The following is a 17684-nucleotide window of genomic DNA, read 5'->3' on the forward strand; positions in this document are numbered from 1 at the left end:
TTTGCTGACTTTCACTGTTTTCATTTCCTCATCATGGAATATATTGCTGAGTATGTTCTGTTGTGCAGGCTTTCTGTTTGTAAATTCTTTTAACTTCTGTTTATAATGGGAGGTTTTTACTTCATCATCAAATCTGAAGGTTAGTATTGCTGGATATAAGATTCTTGGTTGGCATTCATTTTCTTTCAGAGCTTAGTATGTATTGTTCCAGGCCCTTCTAGCTTTTAGGGTCTGGGCTGAGAAATCTGCTGATATCTGTATTTGTTTCCCCCTATATGTAATCTGATACTCTTCTCTCAGGGTCTTTAAAATTCTATCTTTATTTTGTATGTTGAGCATTTTCATTATAATGTGCCTTGGTGTGGATCTGTTGTAATTTGGTACATTTGGTGTCCTGTAAGCCTCTTGTATTCAATTTTCCATTTCATTCTTCAGGTTTGAGAAATTCTGAGATATTATTTCATTGACTAGGTTGTTCATTCCTTTGGTTTGTATCTCTGTGCCTTCCTCAATCCCAATAATTCTTAAATTTGGTCTTTTCATGATGTCCCATAGTTCTTGGAGATTCTGTTCATGATTTCTTACCATCTTCTCTATGTGGTCAACTTTTTATTTCCTAGATTAAATATTTTGTCTTCATTGTCTGAGGTTCTGTCTTTCAAGTGATCTAGTCTGCTGGTAATGCTTTCCACTGAGCTTTTAATTTGGTGTTTTGTTTCCTTCATTTCAAGGATTTCTGGTGTTTTTTTTTTTTTTTTTCAGAATCTCTTCGTTAAAGTAATCTTTTGCTTCCTGCATTCAATTCTTTAATGAAGTGATCTTTTGTTGCCTGCATTTGATCTCTTATATCATCCTTTAATTTGTGGATTGTTTTAATTATGTACATTCTGAACTCCTTTTCTGACATTTCTTCTACTGTACTGTTAATGGATTCTATTAATAAAGTATCTTGGTTGATTTAGGGTACTTTCTTCCCTTGTTTTTTTCATGTTGTTTGTGTATCTTCCCCTCTTGCAGTGAGAATTCGAGTATTACAGTTTCCATCCTATAGATGTATAGTGTCCCTGCAGGTTTCCAATATTGTGCCTTTAGGGGGGAGATCAATATTAACAGCACACAATGCAAACAACATGCAGCCTTAAAACAAATAGCCCCTATTAAGACATTAACAGTATTGTCATAATAAACAGAGATGAGGTATTCAATTATTATCTTCATCATAAACAAGAGGATTGCAATACGTTTTATAATTTCTAATGGTGGACAAAGTGGTTAGGGGAGGGTCATAGATAGTAATGAGATAAGAAGAGAGAATATAGAGTTACTAGATAACAGGAAGAGTGAAAGCAGAATCAAAAGAAGTTGGTTGTTACCAGGAGGAAAGGGAGAAAGAGTCCAAGGAAACAAATAAAAGGAAAATAGAGCGAGTAAAATGAATAAATAATAAAATAAAAATAAAAAACAAATCTACAACAAAACTAGTAATATACTACTAATATACTAATGTACTGTACTATTCAAACCTCCCAGTCTTCAATAGCCTAATGCATGAAAAGTACTTATTTCAAAGACGATAGGAATGTGAGAGTGGGAAATAAAAAAAAGAGAGAGAGAGAGAGAGAAATGGGGGAAAGAAAAGGAAAAAAAGAGTCTTGAAGGAGAATTAAATAATTGTTTATTTTTATATTGGAGTTCAATATCTTCTCTGCCCCCCCCCTTCTGATAGGTCTGGAGTTTGCTGGTAACTCCACCCTCATGATGACAATTACTAAGACGGTAGGATGAGACTTGGGAGCAGGATTCCTGGAGGCAGGGTGTAGCAGTTGCCATTCCCTCTGGAAGATTGCACCCCAGGACTCTCCTTTGGGGTCCGTTCATGTGACATGGGAGCTTGGGCTTAGCCCCTTCCTTCATTTATGGACCCCACAATTCCTGGTCTATAATTTAGTCTTTAAATTGTCTGCCCCTGCCCCTTTTGAATTCCCAATCAAAAGCCTCTCTCCCAGGAGGTCTTGAGGGTTTTGTTAAAAAGAACTAATGTCAATCATCCTCAAATTATTTCACGAAATACAAAGGGAGGGAACACTTCCAAATTCATTCTTTGAAGCCAGTATCAATATCATCCTGATACCAAAACTAAGAGGAAAGAAAAATACAGACAAATATCACTGACGAATATAGACACAAAAATTCTTATAAAAATATTAGAAAGTTGCATTTTAAAACATTAAGAAAATTGTATGCCATGATCAAGTTGAATTTATCCCAGTATGCAAGTTTGTTTCAGCATATACAAATCATAAATGTAATTCTCTCACTAAGTTGCCCAGCCTGGCCTTGAACTTACAATGCTCCTGCCTTGGCCTCCTGAGTCACTGGGATTACCAACTGTGTGTCACTGCACCTGGCTAGGTCATTATACTCTTAAGACCAGGAAGTACATGGCAAATTCTTCCAATTAACCTGTACACTTACTCACTAGGATTAAGGTAAAAAAGGACTCCACACCAGGAATCAAAAAGAGACTCACTGTGGCAAAGAAACAACTTCCCTAATTTCTAATGTCTAACCCTATGTTCAAGTCTTTATGCCCTCAAATTGAATGATGAGCTCAGATTTCAAATTATCTTTTTCTGCATAGGAGGTTTTTATGACTTTTACTGGACTATGTATGTATCTGCTGTATCTCCTTTTGTGGCCTCAGTAAAAACTACAGCAATAAAGATCTAAGATTATTGTGGAACATCAGCTTCCACAATAATTTTATGGTAATTTAAGATCACCGCCTTAAAAACAATTATTCCATTATATAATTGTCATTGACCACATGCCATCTTGGGCCAAAATTATCATCAGCTGTATGAGTCTCCTTCAAAATCCTAGGGAATGTTTCTTAGGCTCTAAATGTTATGTCTCTTTTTCCTTTTACTTCAGATTTGCAAATGCTGTGTCCTTTTATGGCCTAGTACTCAACCTGCAGCATCTGGGGAGCAATATCTTCCTGTTCCAGGTTCTCTTTGGAGCCATCATGCTCATAGCCAGATTCATTTCCGTTTGGACTCTGAATTACATGGGTCGTCGAACAAACCAGATACTGTTCGCCTTCCTGGCAGGAGTTTCCATTCTGGTCAACACATTTTTGCCCCAAGGTAAGAGAGACAGTTTGGAGGAAGCAAGTGTTTCCCTCATTCCTTTAGGAATTAAATCATCTTACTTGCCTGATGCCAGAAGAATGTCATCAAAATCCAAAGGATTCTTTACAGTTAACATGAAGGTTTGAAACAGATTATGGCAAGCTGTTGGCAGGATTTACTCCTACTGTGCCTATGTCCTTAAGGAAGGGTTCAGACACAAAGCTGTCTTGACCACATCCAAGATGAATCTGAACATCAGTTCCAATTGCACCTAACAGTTTCTTTAGAAGAGGAACTAACCACATGCCTCTGGCTAATTACACTTTTAATAACAATCATGGAGGGGTTAGGTCTTGCAATTGTATCTCCAAGTAGGTATGTGATACTCTCCCTGGGACTCTTTCTGGTTTTTAAGGCCTCCCTAACTCAATACATTTTTAGGAAAGGCTTCTTAAACTCAGTGAAATAAAAATCCCTTGTCTTCAAACAGACAGAAAGAGCACAGCAGGAGTAAGGCAAGAGTCTAATCTTAATATGTCTTCTAATCTGTTTTATAATCTGTTCCTAGACAAGAAACAAATAATCTGAAAAAATTAGTGTAAATAAAACAAATATTTCCTGACTTTCTCTATCCCCACCATTATTAGCAATACTCAAATGTGCAGAGAAAATTGAAGCGAGTGATTTAGATCCTTGTGTTCAATATTTAAGCCCAGTATTCTGCAGTGCATAAATCATTCCATTATCTCTGAGGGGTTTTGCTTTGTCTATCATTTGTTTCTCACTTGCAAAGCCTACAACAGAATCATCTCACAATTAGTTGGGGACAGACAGATTTCTTCAGTCAAGATTTTTTAATTCTCCCTGGTCTTCCTTTCTCCAGAAATGCAAACTCTGCGTGTGGTTTTAGCGACTGTGGGAATTGGAGCTCTTTCTGCTGCAAACACAGGTAGTGCACTCCACCAACTTGAGCTCATCCCCACTATATTCAGGTACAGAACTCAAAGACTTTCTGTCTGGTCTACAAACAGGACTTTCTAAGCTAACTGACACTGTGGGGATAAAACTGAGGCTGTTTAGGGGTCCAAGACATGAATTGGAACAGAAATTTTACAAGCCACTAATAACCAATGATTATTTTAAAATGGACTTTATGCCTGGCAATGTGCCAAGTCCTTCACATTTCATTTAATCTTAAGAGCCACTCTGCAGGATTGATGCTATTGATATCCTAATCTTAATAATGATGAAACTGATTAATTAGGAATCAACAGAGATCAGTGTCTCACAGCTGATTGTCAAAGCCCGAGTGTTTAATAACTGCCACAGTTGTCCCCCAAAATGAAATGGAGATGACAAATGAGAACATACAAATACAGATTTGTTCAAGGTCTTTGCATTGTCATTTTCATCCTAAGGTCAATACTGGGAGGCATCATTCTGATATTCTACAGAACTGGGGGAATATTCGCTCCTCTCCTGATGACCTTACAGGGCTATTCTCCCCATCTAACCTGGATCATCTATGGCGTCATCACCCTCCTTGCAGGTCTTCTTGCCTTGCTCCTTCCAGAAACCAGAAACCAGCCTCTTGTTAACACCATCCAGGATGTGGAAAATGAGTAAGCAAACCCCCGGTGGCCACCTGAGTAGGCAGTGGCTATGTCCTATAGCTCTGTGATGAGGAAGCAAAGGGCAACTGGGAGCCATAGGTCCTTCCAAAAGGCTCAGATCTAAGCTATTTCTGCTTGGCCCCACGTTTTTATTGATTGGCAGCCCACTTCTACACACAAAGCTGCATGACCTCTCTTGAGACTCTAGATCACACAGACCATCTTACACCAGTACTTTAGGAGTGAAAAGGTCAAAATTAGTCCTACTGTGAGTGGCACACACTCTGCCCTTGTGGGAAGCACACTCCTGATATTTTCTCATAAATACATGAACACTCAAATACTTCATTCTCATACTCATGGCATTATCAGGCATCGGTCCAACAAGTGCTGGATATATCATGGGGAGGAAATGTGCTTGCCTCAAAGACACAACCTTAATTACTGCTTCAGTCAGGAAGAATCATGGGACTAAAACAGAACAACCTTACGTACAAAGGTGACCATGTACCTAGAGGAAGTAGATCCTAATAAGATATAATCCAATTTAATGCCCTGGGTAGTGGAAATTTTGAGAGAGGAATAGAAGATATGGGATGACAGAATTTGAAATGAGGAAAAATAAGAAAATGCCCTTAGAAATTTCTATTTTCCCTTTGATTTTTCCAAAGATGTCATTGGTCAAAAATGACTAAAAAGACAGGGTATGAGTAGCAATACGATACCCTCTTCCCAGGCATTCCAGGTATCAAGGCCTTTCCCAGCACAATGGTGTCTAGGGAGTCTTGGATTACAAAGCTATCAAGTAGAGCTTTTTACAAAGCTTGTCATCAAGCATGCAGGACATATGCACTTATTCTACTTCTTTGGTTTTTTTTTTTTTTTTTCCTTCTTCTTCTTCCCAGCACAAAATATTCAAGAAAAGTAAAGCAGGAAGATACTTCCACAAAAGTAACGCAGTTTTAAGAGTTCCCAAGAGTTGATCCAAAGAAGAGCAAAATAAGGAGAAAAAAGTCAAAATTGTTCCTTATACCTATAAAACTAGTCAAAAATATAATGGACAAATGGATGCCACCTGCAATCACTAAATATGCAAATATTCTCAAAATAATTCATGATTTTATGTAATTTCCCCAAATAATTGTTGGTTTGGGGAAGACATTGCAAAAATAGTTTCAAATTCATCTTGAAATTAATAATAAAAAAAGAAGCATTGTTTCTATGGTCCAGCAATCCATCCAAAAGAGATAGTTTGTATGCCAAAGAGATACCTGCACTTCCATGTTTACCGAAGCACACCTCAGGGTCCATCAAAGGATAAATGGATAAAGAAAGTGTATTATATTACATAAAATGTAATGGTAATGCTACTCAACCGTAAAAATGAAGAAAATTCTGCCATTTGCCATAATCTAATGGACCTGGACAACTTTATGTTAAATGAAGTACGCACAGAAAATGGCAAATACTGCAGAATCTCACTCATGTGAAACCTGAAAATGTCCATCTCAAAACAGATTAGAATGGTGATCTCTAGAGACCGGGGAAGTTGGGTATGGGGAGTGGATGGAGGATGATCAATGAATACAAAATTACAGTCAGTTAAGGGAAATAAGTTCAAGAGCTCTATTGTGCAACATAGTGACTACAGTTAATGACAGCATATTGTATTCTTGAAAAATGCTGAGAGAATGGTTCAGTGCTACCACCACAAAGAAATGCTGAGTCTGTGAGGTGATGCAAGGGTTAATTAGCTCTATCTAATCATTACACAATGTATATGCACTTCAAAACATCATGTTGTACACAATAAACACATGATTTTATATGTCACTTTAAATAAATAAATTAGAAAACAAAGAAAAAGGAGAAACAAAGTGACTGGCTCGTATATCATGAAACATGTGCTACATTTTATGAAATTACAGTGATCCAGAAGTAACAGTCTATGCCACCAGAAATCATAATAATTCCAAAAACATACTCCTATATAAATAGACACAATATAGAAATTTTTGGCAGCAAAAACCACTTATTGATTGAAATATTCTGTAATAATATTAATTAGCTCTCTGGAAATAAATTCACAAAAATTTTTGCAATGACTCTTTTGGTGGTAATGTTTTATTGTTTTTCCCCTGGATTCTTCCTGGCTTCACATTTTAAGCAACTAATATGAATCACTTTAAAATATTATAAATATTATCATGTTAAAGACATACTGACATAATCAATGACTTAACATATACATGAGTGTATGTGTTTAATATATCATTAGGAATAAAATTATACTGCAATACAAAGATGGGCAAAAAGCAAGAGCAAATAATTTTCAGAGGGAAAAAACATAAAAAAAATAAACAAAAGAAAAGATATCCAGAGCTGGGGTTGTAGCTCAGTGGTAGAGCTCTTGCTTGCACATGCAAGTCACTGGGTTCAATTCTCAGCACCACATAAAAATAAATAAGTAAAATAAAGGTATTGTGTCTAAGTACAACTAAAAAATACTTTAAAAAAAGAAAAGATGTTCAAATTTGTAATATACACTAAAATGAAATATCACCTTTCATTTGCCAAAACAACAAAAATTCTTAAACCTATTATTCATTCTCCAGGTCAGTGAGGTACAGTGAAATGGAAATTCATACAATACATGACCTCAATACAAACTGCAAAACTACAGTGATCAAAACAACCTGGTACTGGTATGAAAACTGACACATGGGCTGAGATTGCAGCTCAGTGGCAGAGTGCTTGCCCCAGCATGTGTGAAGCATTGGGTTCAATCCTCAGCACCACATAAAAATAAACAAATAAAATAAAGGCATTCTGTCCATATTACAAAAACAATTTTAAAATACACATACAGCAGTGGACAGAAAATCCAGAAATTAATTATTGTATTTATAGACATCTGATGTTTTTACAAAGGCACCAAAAACATACTTTGAAGAAAAGATCACCATTCAATGAATTGTGCTGGGGAAACTGGATATACACACATAGAAGAATGAAACTACACCCCTACTCACCATATACAAAAATCAACTTAAAGTAGATCAAGGACCTAAATGTAAGTGCTGAAACTATGAAACTGCTAAAAGAAAACATAAGGGAAACACTTCAAGACATTGAAATTGCAAGAACTATTTTTGATGGATAGAATCCCAGGTGCACAGATTTCACTACCTAGTGAAAGCAAAAATAGGCAAGGTAATATCAAACCAAGAACCTTCTGCACAGCAAAGGAATCAGTCCACAGAGTCCAGACAACCTACAGAATGGGAGAAAATATTTATAAACTATTCATGGAGTTAATATCCAGATGATTGCATGTTATCCACGCAATAACAAAGAAAAACTGGTTTAAAAATAGGAAAATGATCTGAATAGATGTTTCTCGAAAAGACATTCAAATGGCCAACAAGTATATGAAAAAAAAATTTTTCAAAATCACTAGTCCTCAGGGAAATGCAAATCAAAACTATAAGGAGATATCATCTCACACCAGTTAAAGTGGCTAATTTCAAAAAAGACAAAAATGCTAGCCAAGATGCAGAAAAGGAAGGGCTAAATTTCACACACTGTAGGTGGGAATATTAACTGGTATAGCCATTGTGGAAAATGACATGGAGAGTCCTAGAAACTAAAAGTAGAATTATCACATGACCCAGTAATCCTACCACTAGGGGTGTGTGTGTGTGTTTGTGTATGCATCCAAAGGAAATGAAATCATTCTATCAATGAAACATCTGCATGCTCATGTTTACTGCAACACTGTTCCAAATAGACAAACTATGGACTTAACAAGATGTCAAATATGAACATTTGAATGCAATTTAAAAAAGGATCTGGAATGTTTTCAAGATGGGGGCCTAGAGGGTGGCTGCATTTCATGTTGCTCCAGGACTCAGGATTCAAAAGAGGAGATATTGAAAGACTTGGGACCAACTCAAAGCAGCCGGGTGAGTCTCTCCCGTTGGGGAGGCGTCCCAGATGGGGCGGCGGTAGTCCCGGAACGCAGGGAACTTTGTGAAGTAGAGCTGCCTGGTGAGACACCCCTCCCCCCACTGGAGCAGTGAACTCGGACAACTGGGAGCGCCGTAGAGGAGGCCGCTAGGCACAGCGCTGGGACTCGGAGCAACCACTGGGGCTCCGGTGGCTGCCCAGGGGAGGAGGCGAGGAGAGCTGTGTGGACTCAGAACACCGGGGCCTGCCCTGAGGAGGAAGAGGAGGAGGAGCGTGGCAGCGTGGATTCGGAGTGACTACACCAGAGCTACAGGCGGTTGCCAGAGAGGGAGCTGCGCGGCGAGCTGTTTGGACTTAGAGCGACTGCTTCTGAACACCGGGGCCAGCCCTGAGGATGAGGAGGAGGAGGAGGAGGAGGAGAAGCGTGGCAGGTGGTTTGGACTCGCAGTGACTGCATTAGAACTCCAGGCGGCTGCTCAGAGGAGGAGGTGAGTGGTGAGCTGTTTGGACTTAAAGCAACCACTCCTGAACACAGGGGGGCTGCCTGGCCGCACCAGAGCTCCGGGCGGGTGCCCAGAGGACGCATGCAGCAGGTCATGTGGATTCAGAGCCACTCAGAGCGACCGCTCCTGACCACCCAGGGGGTAACCTGGAGGAGGAACGGGGAGGGTCACTTCTACTTGGAGTGATTGATTGCCCAGGGCTACGGGTGGTTGGTGGGAGGAGGAGACACGCAGTGAGTTGCTTAGACTCCTAGTGACCGCACTGGAATACTGGGCGGCTGTCTGGAGGAAGAGGCGTGTGGCAGGTCTCTGGGACTCAGAGCGATTGTACGGGGCCCCAGGTGGCTGCTCAGAGGAGGGGCCGCATAGCCAGGCGATTAGGTGCAGAGCAGGGTCCCAGGATCTAGGAGGCTTCTTGGTGGAAGAGCCCCACAGAGACACGCTTAGGGGCGGAGCGAAGGTTCCAGGACTGCGGGCAGATTCTCTGAGGAGGGGCAGCCTAAGGAGATTCATCTGCAAAGGGTGAGGCTCCCAGGCCCAGGAGGTAGGGCCGGGTCCCTGGGAACTTTGCAGAGGAAGGCAGCCCAGCCCAGGCAGTAGCTGTAAATTGAGGGGAACCTCTAGGAGGGAACTGACCAGCGAGACCTCCCCACGGGTTGAGTCTTCCCTGCCGGGTGAGGTTTCCCCACAAGGACGATAAAACAAGAGGCACAGGCCCAAACAGGCCTTGCCTCAGCCCACAGCCTAGGTCCCCTTTGGATGACCATTGGTCAAAAAGTGGAGGCACCTCTGCCCACTAGCAGGGAATATACCCCATATAAAGGCCACCACTCCTAGAGAGGCAGCTTCCATGTGGAGCACCGCATTATCAACTTCCTCCAAGACTTCAGCCTACTGAAGGCTAAGGGGGGATATACATAGAAATCTTCAGGGACATTGTAAGTCAATAGAGGAAATCTGCAATATCTCAGCGGTCCACTGATACCTGAACAATATGAGAAAACAAGGAAAGAAAATGCTGCAAACAAATCTAGATGTTACATCAATAAAACCCAATGACAGCACGGCAGAAGAAATGACAGAAAAGGAGTTCAGAATGTACATAATTAAAATGATCAGGGAAGCAAACGATGAGATGAAAGAGCAAATGCACGCACTGAATGATGAGATGAAAGAGCAAATGCAGGCGTTGAATGATAGCACCAATCGACAGTTAAAAAGAGCAAATACAGGAAGCAAAAGATCATTTCAATAAAGAGTAAGAGATACTGAAAAAAAAAAAACCAAACAGAAATTCTTGACATGAACGAAACAATAAACCAAATTAAGAACTCCATAGAAACCATATCCAGTAGGATAGAACACTTGGAAGACAGAACCTCAGACATTGAAGAAAAAATATTTAACCTTGAAAACAAAGTTGAACAAACAGAGAAGATGGTAAGAAATCATGAACACAATCTACAAGAACTATGGGATATCATGAAAAGGCCAAATTTAAGAATTATTGGGATTGAGGAAGGCCTAGAGAAACAAACCAAAGGAATGAACAATCTATTCAATGAAATGCTATCAGAAAATTTCCCAAATCTGAAGAATGAAATGAAAAATCAAGTTCAAGAGGCTTATAGGACTCCAAATACACAAAATTACAACAGACCCACACCAAGGCACATTATAATGAAAATACCTAACATACAAAATAAAGACAGAATTTTAAAGGCCGCAAGAGAGAGGAATCACATTCTCACATTCAGGGGAAAACCAATACGGATATCAGCAGATCTTTCAATCCAGACCCTAAAAGCTAGAAGGGCCTGGAACAACATTTTTCAAGCCCTGAAAGAAAATGGATGCCAACCAAGAATCTTATACCCAGCAAAACTTACCTTCAAATTTGATGATGAAATAAAATCCTTCCATGATAAACAAAAGTTAAAAGAATTTACAAAAACAAAGCCAGCACTACAGAACATTCACAGCAAAATATTCCACGAGGAAGAGATGAAAAACAAAGAAACAAATCAGCAATGGGAGGAACTATCCTAAAGGAATTGTCAAATAAAGAAAGAACCAAGTCGTCTCAAAATAAATAAATAAATAAATAAAATGAACCAAATGACCGGGAATACTAATCATATCTCAATAATAACCCTGAATATTAATGGCCTGCACTCATCAATCAAAAGACATAGACTGGCAGATTGGATCAAAAAGAAAGATCCAACAATATGTTGCCTGCAAGAGACTCACCTCGTAGAAAGAGATACCCATAGACTAAAGGTGAAAGGATGGGGGAAAACACCATGCACATGGACTCAGCAAAAAAGCTGGGGTATCCATCCTCATTTCAGATAATGTGGACTTCAAGTCAAAACTAGTCAGAAGGGATAAAGAAGGACATTACATACTGCTTAAGGGAACCATAAATCAGCAAGACATAACAATCATAAACATCTATGCCCCAAACAGTGCCTCATCCATGTATGTCAAACAAATCCTTCTCAATTTCAGAAACCAAATAGACCATAACACAATAATACTAGGTGATTTTAACACGCCTCTCTCACCACTGGACAGATCTTCCAAACAAAAATTGAACAAAGAAACCATAGATCTCAATAACACAATCAATAATTTAGACTTAACGGACATTTATAGAATATACCATCCAACCAAGAGCGAATACACTTTCTTCTCAGCAGCACATGGATCCTTCTCTAAAATAGACCATATATTATGCCACAAAGCTAATGTAAGCAAATACAAGAAGATAGAGACACTACCTTGTATTCTATCAGATCATAATGGATTGAAGTTAGAAATAAATGAAAGAGTAAAAAACAGAAGCTACTCCAACACCTGGAGATTAAACAATATGCTATTACATGATGAATGGATAACAGAAGATATTAGGAAGGAAATTAAAAAATTCTTAGAGGTAAATGAGAACAAAGAAACATCATATCAAAATCTTTGGGACACTATGAAAGCAGTACTTAGAGGGAAATTTATTTCATGGAGCGCATTTAATAAAAGAAGTAAAACTCAACAAACAAACGACCTAACACTGCAGCTCAAAGCCCTAGAAAAAGAAGAACAGACCAGCACCAAAAGTAGTAGAAGACAGGAAATAGTTAAAATCAGAGCTGAAATCAATGAAATTGAAACAAAAGAAACAATACAAAAAATTGACAAAATAAATAGTTGGTTCTTCAAAAAAATAAGCAAAATTGATAAACCTTTAGCCACACTAACAAAGAGAAGACGAGAGAAAACCCAAATCACTAAAATTCGGAATGAACAAGGAAATATCACAACAGACAGGATTGAAATACAAAACATAATTAGAAGCTATTTTGAAAATCTATACTCCAACAAAATAGAAAATTTTGAAGACATCAACAGGTTTCTAGAGACATATGAATTGCCTAAACTGAATGAGGAGGACATACACAATTTAAATAGACCAATTTCAAGTACTGAAATAGAAGAAGTCATCAAAAGCCTACCAATAAAGAAAAGTCCGGGACCAGATGGGTTCTCAGCCGAGTTCTACAAAACCTTTAAAGAAGAGCTCATTCCAATACTCCTCAAAGTATTCCATAAAATAGAAGAGGAGGGAACCCTCCCAAACTCATTCTATGAAGCCAATATCACACTGATACTTGAACCAGACAGAGACTCATCAAGGAAAGAAAATTTCAGACCAATATCCTTAATGAACATCGACGCAAAAATTCTCAACAAAATTTTAGCAAATCGCATACAAAAACATATTAAAAAGATAGTGCACCATGATCAAGTGGGTTTCATCCCAGGGATGCAAGGTTGGTTCAACATCAGGAAATCAATAAACATAATTCACCATATCAATAGACTTAAAGTCAAGAATCACATGATTATTTCAATAGATGCAGAAAAAGCATTTGATAAAATACAGCACCCCTTCATGCTCAAAACACTAGAAAAAATAGGGATAGTGGGAACATTCCTTAACATTGTAAAGGCCATTTATGCTAAGCCCATGGCCAATATCATTCTAAATGGTGAAAAACTGAAAGCATTCCCCCTAAAAACTGGAACAAGGCAGGGAAGCCCTCTTTCACCACTTCTATTCAACATCGTTCTTGAGACTCTGGCCAGAGCAATTAGACAAACCAAAGAGATTAATGGGATACGAATTGGAAAAGAAGAACTCAAACTATCCCTTTTCGCTGATGACATGATTATATATTTAGAGGAACCTGGAAATTCCACCAGAAAACTCTTAGAACTCATAAGTGAATTCAGTAAAGTAGCAGGTTACAAGATCAATGCTCATAAATCCAACGCATTTTTATACATAAGTGATGAATCTTCAGAAAGAGAAATTAGGAAAACTACCCCATTCACAGTAGCCTCGAAAAAAATAAAATACTTGGGAATCAATCTCACAAAAGAGGTGAAAGACCTCTACAATGAGAACTATACAACACGAAAAAAATTAAAGCACACCTTAGAAGATGGAAAGATCTTCCATGTTCTTGGATAGGAAGAATTAATATTGTCAAAATGGCCATACTACCAAAAGTGCTATACAAATTCAATGCAATTCCAATTAAAATCCCAATGACGTACCTTACAGAAATAGAGCAAGCAATTATGAAATTCATCTGGAAGAATAAGAAACCCAGAATAGCTAAAGCAATCCTTAGCAGAAAGAGTGAAACAGGGGGTATTGCAATACCAGATCTTCAACTCTACTACAAAGCAATAATAACAAAAACGTCATGGTATTGGTACCAAAATAGAAAGGTAGACCAATGGTACAGAATAGAGAACATGGACACAAACCCAAAAAATACAATTTTCTCATACTAGACAAAGGGGCCAAAAATATGCAATGGAGAAAAGATAGCCTCTTCAACAAATGGTGCTGGGAGAATTGGAAATCCATATGCAACAGAATGAAACTAAACCCATATCTCTCACCATGCACGAAACTAAACTCAAAATGGATTAAGGACCTCGGAATCAGACCAGAGACCCTGCAGATTACAGAAGAAAAAGTAGGTCCAGATCTTCAACATGTCGGCTTAGAAGCAGACTTCCTTAACAGGACTCCCATAGCACAAGAAATAAAAGCAAGAATCAATAACTGGGATAGATTCAAACTAAAAAGCTTTCTCTCAGCAAAGGAAACTATCAGCAATGTGAAGAAAGAGCCTACAGAGTGGGAGAATATCTTTGCCAATCATACTTCAGACAGAGCACTAATCTCCAGAATCTATAAAGAACTCAAAAAACTCTACACCAAGAATTCAAATAATCCAGTCGACAAATGGGCTAAGGAAATTAATAGACACTTCACAGAAGAAGATCTACAAGCAATCAACAAACATATGGAAAAATGTTCAACATCTCCAGTAATAAGAGAAATGCAAATCAAAACCACCCTAAGATTCCATCTCACCCCAATTAGAATGGCGATTATCAAGAATACGAGCAACAACAGGTGTTGGCGAGGATGTGGGGAGAAAGGTACACTCATACATTGCTGGTGGGGCTGCAAATTAGTGCAGCTACTCTGGAAAGCAGTGTGGAGATTCCTTAGAAAACTTGGAATGGACCCTCCATTTGACCCAGCTATCCCACTCCTTGGCCTATACCCAAAGGACTTAAAATCAGCATATTACAGAGATACAGCCACATCAATGTTCATAGCTGCTCAATTCACAATAGCCAGACTGTGGATCAACCTAGATGCCCTTCATTTGATGAGTGGATAAAGAAACTGTGGTATATATATACAATGGAATATTACTCAGCCACAAAGAATGATAAAATTATGGCATTTGCAGGCAAATGGATGAATTTGGAGAATATCATGCTAAGTGAGATAAGCCAATCTCAAAAAGCCAAAGGATGAATGATATCGCTAATAAGTGGATGATGACACACAATTGGGAGGGGAGGGAAGGATTAGTGTTAGGGTTAGAGTTAGGGTTAGGGAGGGGGGCAAGTATGGAGGAAGGAAGCACTGTATAGAGGGAAAAGAGGGGTGGGAGGTGTGGGGGGAAGGGAAAAAATAACAGAATGAATCAAACAACATTACTGTATGTAAATTTATGATTACACAAACGGTATGCCTTAATGCCATGTACAAACAGAGAAACAACATGTATCACATTTGTTTACAATAAAAAAAAAAGGATCTGGGGAAATGTGGTGGTCTATGAGGCTCACTGCAATGTGGCAGTGATGTCCTTGAGCCATGTGAGTGCCACAGATTGGGCCTGGCCAGGAGCAAGTTAGCCTAGGCTTTTGCCTCCCTCCAGTTCCCTAGAAGCAAGTGGCACCCAGCACTGAAGCAGAAAATCAGAGGTGTCTCTCCCCCAACCTCAGCCTAAGCCAGTGAAAGTCAGGCAACTCAGGTGGCTGGAGGGTGGTCCACTGCCCAAGAATGGAAATCTATTCACTTGGACATGGAGACTATTTAATCACCAGGAGCACAACATTATCATTGCTGAGTTGGATAATGCAGGGAAAACTAACAATCTTCACAAATTGAGTTGTAGATGGTACAACAAAAGGCAAAGTAAAAGGAAGGGTGGTGAATGATACACATTCCCAACATGGGTATCGACGGCCAGAAGAATCAATCTGTTCTCCCTGGAACACTTGGTGTACTAACAGAGTTTACAACAGCTGTTGTGGACATAAAGAGGACCTCTATAATTGGAGAAAAACTCTGTAAAAATATTTAGGGCATCAGAACCTAAAAATAACTAGGACAGTTATTTGCTAATAAGCAAGATGTTAGAGAATTCATGGCTATAGCAGAAATCTCCCACTTTTTGAAATAAGTGGTATTAATTTTTCTTCCTATCAAAAAAGTTTAGATCAGTTTATGATAAATATATCTGAACCTTACCTTCTACAGCCCTTGGGTAAAGCCCAGTACTTCATTTATAAAGAGTCTATGGGGAGAAGACAGTAGAAATCTTCTCATCTTTGTATGAGACATCATCCATTAAAGACATCATGTCAATGGGGACTCTTAATAGAAAGAAGTTGGTGAATCTACATAGATGAATGGTTTAGATATATTTATCTAATAGTTTAGACATATTTATCATAAACCAATGTAAACATTTTCAATAGGAAGAAAAAATCAACATCACTTATTTGAAAACAAACATGAAGTCTTACCTTCCAATTTGTTTTCTCATTAGTTCCTTCCAAAGTAAGATATTAAAGCTGCAATTGACATTTTTCTCAAAATCAGTCTATTCAGGACATTGTGTAGCCTGTAGTAAATAAAGAGGGAGAGGAGGGGTTTTCAAGATGGTGGCCTAGAGGGTGGCTGCATTTCGTGTTGCTCCAGGACTCAGGATTCAAGAGAGGAGATATTGGGACGCTTGGGACCAACTCAAAGCAGCCGGGTGACTCTCACCCCCTGGGGGGGCATCCCGGATGGGACGGGGGTCCCGGAACGCAGGAAACTTTGTGAAGTAGAACTGCCAGCGAGACGCCCCTCCCCCCGCTGGAGCAGTGAACTCGGATAGCTGGGAGCGCCGTAGAGGAGGCCGCTCGGCACAGCGCTGGGACTCGGAGCAGCCACTGGGGCCCCAGCGGCTGCCCGGGGGAGGAGTGGCGGGGAGAACTGTGTGGACTCAGGACACCGGGGCCTGCCCTGAGGAGGAGGAGAGGAGCGTGGCCACTTGGATTCGGAGAGACTGCACCAGAGCTGCAGGCGGTTGCCAGAGGAGAAGCTGCGCGGCGAGCTGTTTGGACTCAGAACGACGCTTCTGAACCCCGGGGCCTGCCCTGAGGACGAGGAGGAAGAGGAGCGGCCGCTTGGATTCGGGTGACTACACCGGAGCTACAGGCGGTTGCCAGAGAAGGGGCTGCGTGGCGAGCTGTTTGGACTCTGACCACTTCTGAACCCCGGGGCCTGCCCGGAGGAGTAGGAGAAGGAGGAGAAGGAGCGCGGCGGGTCCTTTGGACTCGCAGTGACTGCATTAGCGCTCCAGGCGGCTGCTCAGAGGAGAAGGCGAGTAGTGAGTTGTTTGGACTTAAAGGGACAGCTCCTGAACACAGGGGGGCTGCCTGGAGGAGAAGCGTGGTGGGACGCTTGGTCTTGAGTGGCCGCACCAGAGCTCCGGGCGGTGCCCAGAGGACCCGTGCAGCGGGTCACGTGGATTCAGAGCCACTCAGAGGGACTGCTCCTGAACACCCGGGGGGTTATCTGGAGAAGGAGGAGGAACGGGGAGGGTCACTTCGACTCGGAGTGATTGATTGCCCCGGGCTACGGGTGGTTGGTGGGAGGAGGAGGCACGAAGTGAGTTTCTTGGACTCCTAGTGACCGCACCGGCATACTGGGCGGCTGTCTGGAGGAAGAGGCCTGTGGCGGGTCTCTGGGACTCAGAGCGATTGTTCGGGGCCACAGGTGGCTGCTCAGAGGAGGGGAAACGCAGCCA

The 17684-nt window shown here is 40.3% G+C and overlaps 1 protein-coding gene and 1 long non-coding RNA gene across 4 annotated transcripts in view; one reads left to right on the plus strand and one right to left on the minus strand.

Moving 5' to 3' along the window:
- LOC306638810 (steroid transmembrane transporter SLC22A24-like) overlaps positions 1-6852 on the plus strand; it is a 46855-nt gene extending 40003 nt beyond the window's left edge. The window contains exons 7-10 of one of the 2 annotated variants that reach the window (XM_079102181.1): positions 2935-3149; positions 4018-4126; positions 4553-4756; positions 5653-6852. In XM_079102181.1, coding sequence (XP_078958307.1) covers positions 2935-3149; positions 4018-4126; positions 4553-4756; positions 5653-5713 — 589 coding nt within the window. In that variant the 3' untranslated portion in view covers positions 5714-6852. The remainder of the gene's footprint in view (positions 1-2934; positions 3150-4017; positions 4127-4552; positions 4757-5652) is intronic. The other variant, XM_079102182.1, reaches the window with a different exon arrangement.
- Positions 1-16530, minus strand: part of LOC306638856 — a 29923-nt gene extending 13393 nt beyond the window's left edge. The window contains exons 1-2 of one of the 2 annotated variants that reach the window (XR_013757572.1): positions 16414-16530; positions 16136-16260 (exon numbers count right to left, since the gene is read on the minus strand). This is a non-coding gene — a long non-coding RNA (uncharacterized lncRNA). Of the gene's footprint in view, positions 1-16135 lie in introns of both variants that reach the window. The other variant, XR_013757571.1, reaches the window with a different exon arrangement.
- Between the last annotated feature and the right edge of the window lie 1154 nt (positions 16531-17684).

Source organism: Sciurus vulgaris (genome assembly GCF_902686455.1).
Source record: "Sciurus vulgaris genome assembly, chromosome: 11".
Taxonomy (NCBI): Eukaryota; Metazoa; Chordata; class Mammalia; order Rodentia; family Sciuridae; genus Sciurus; species Sciurus vulgaris.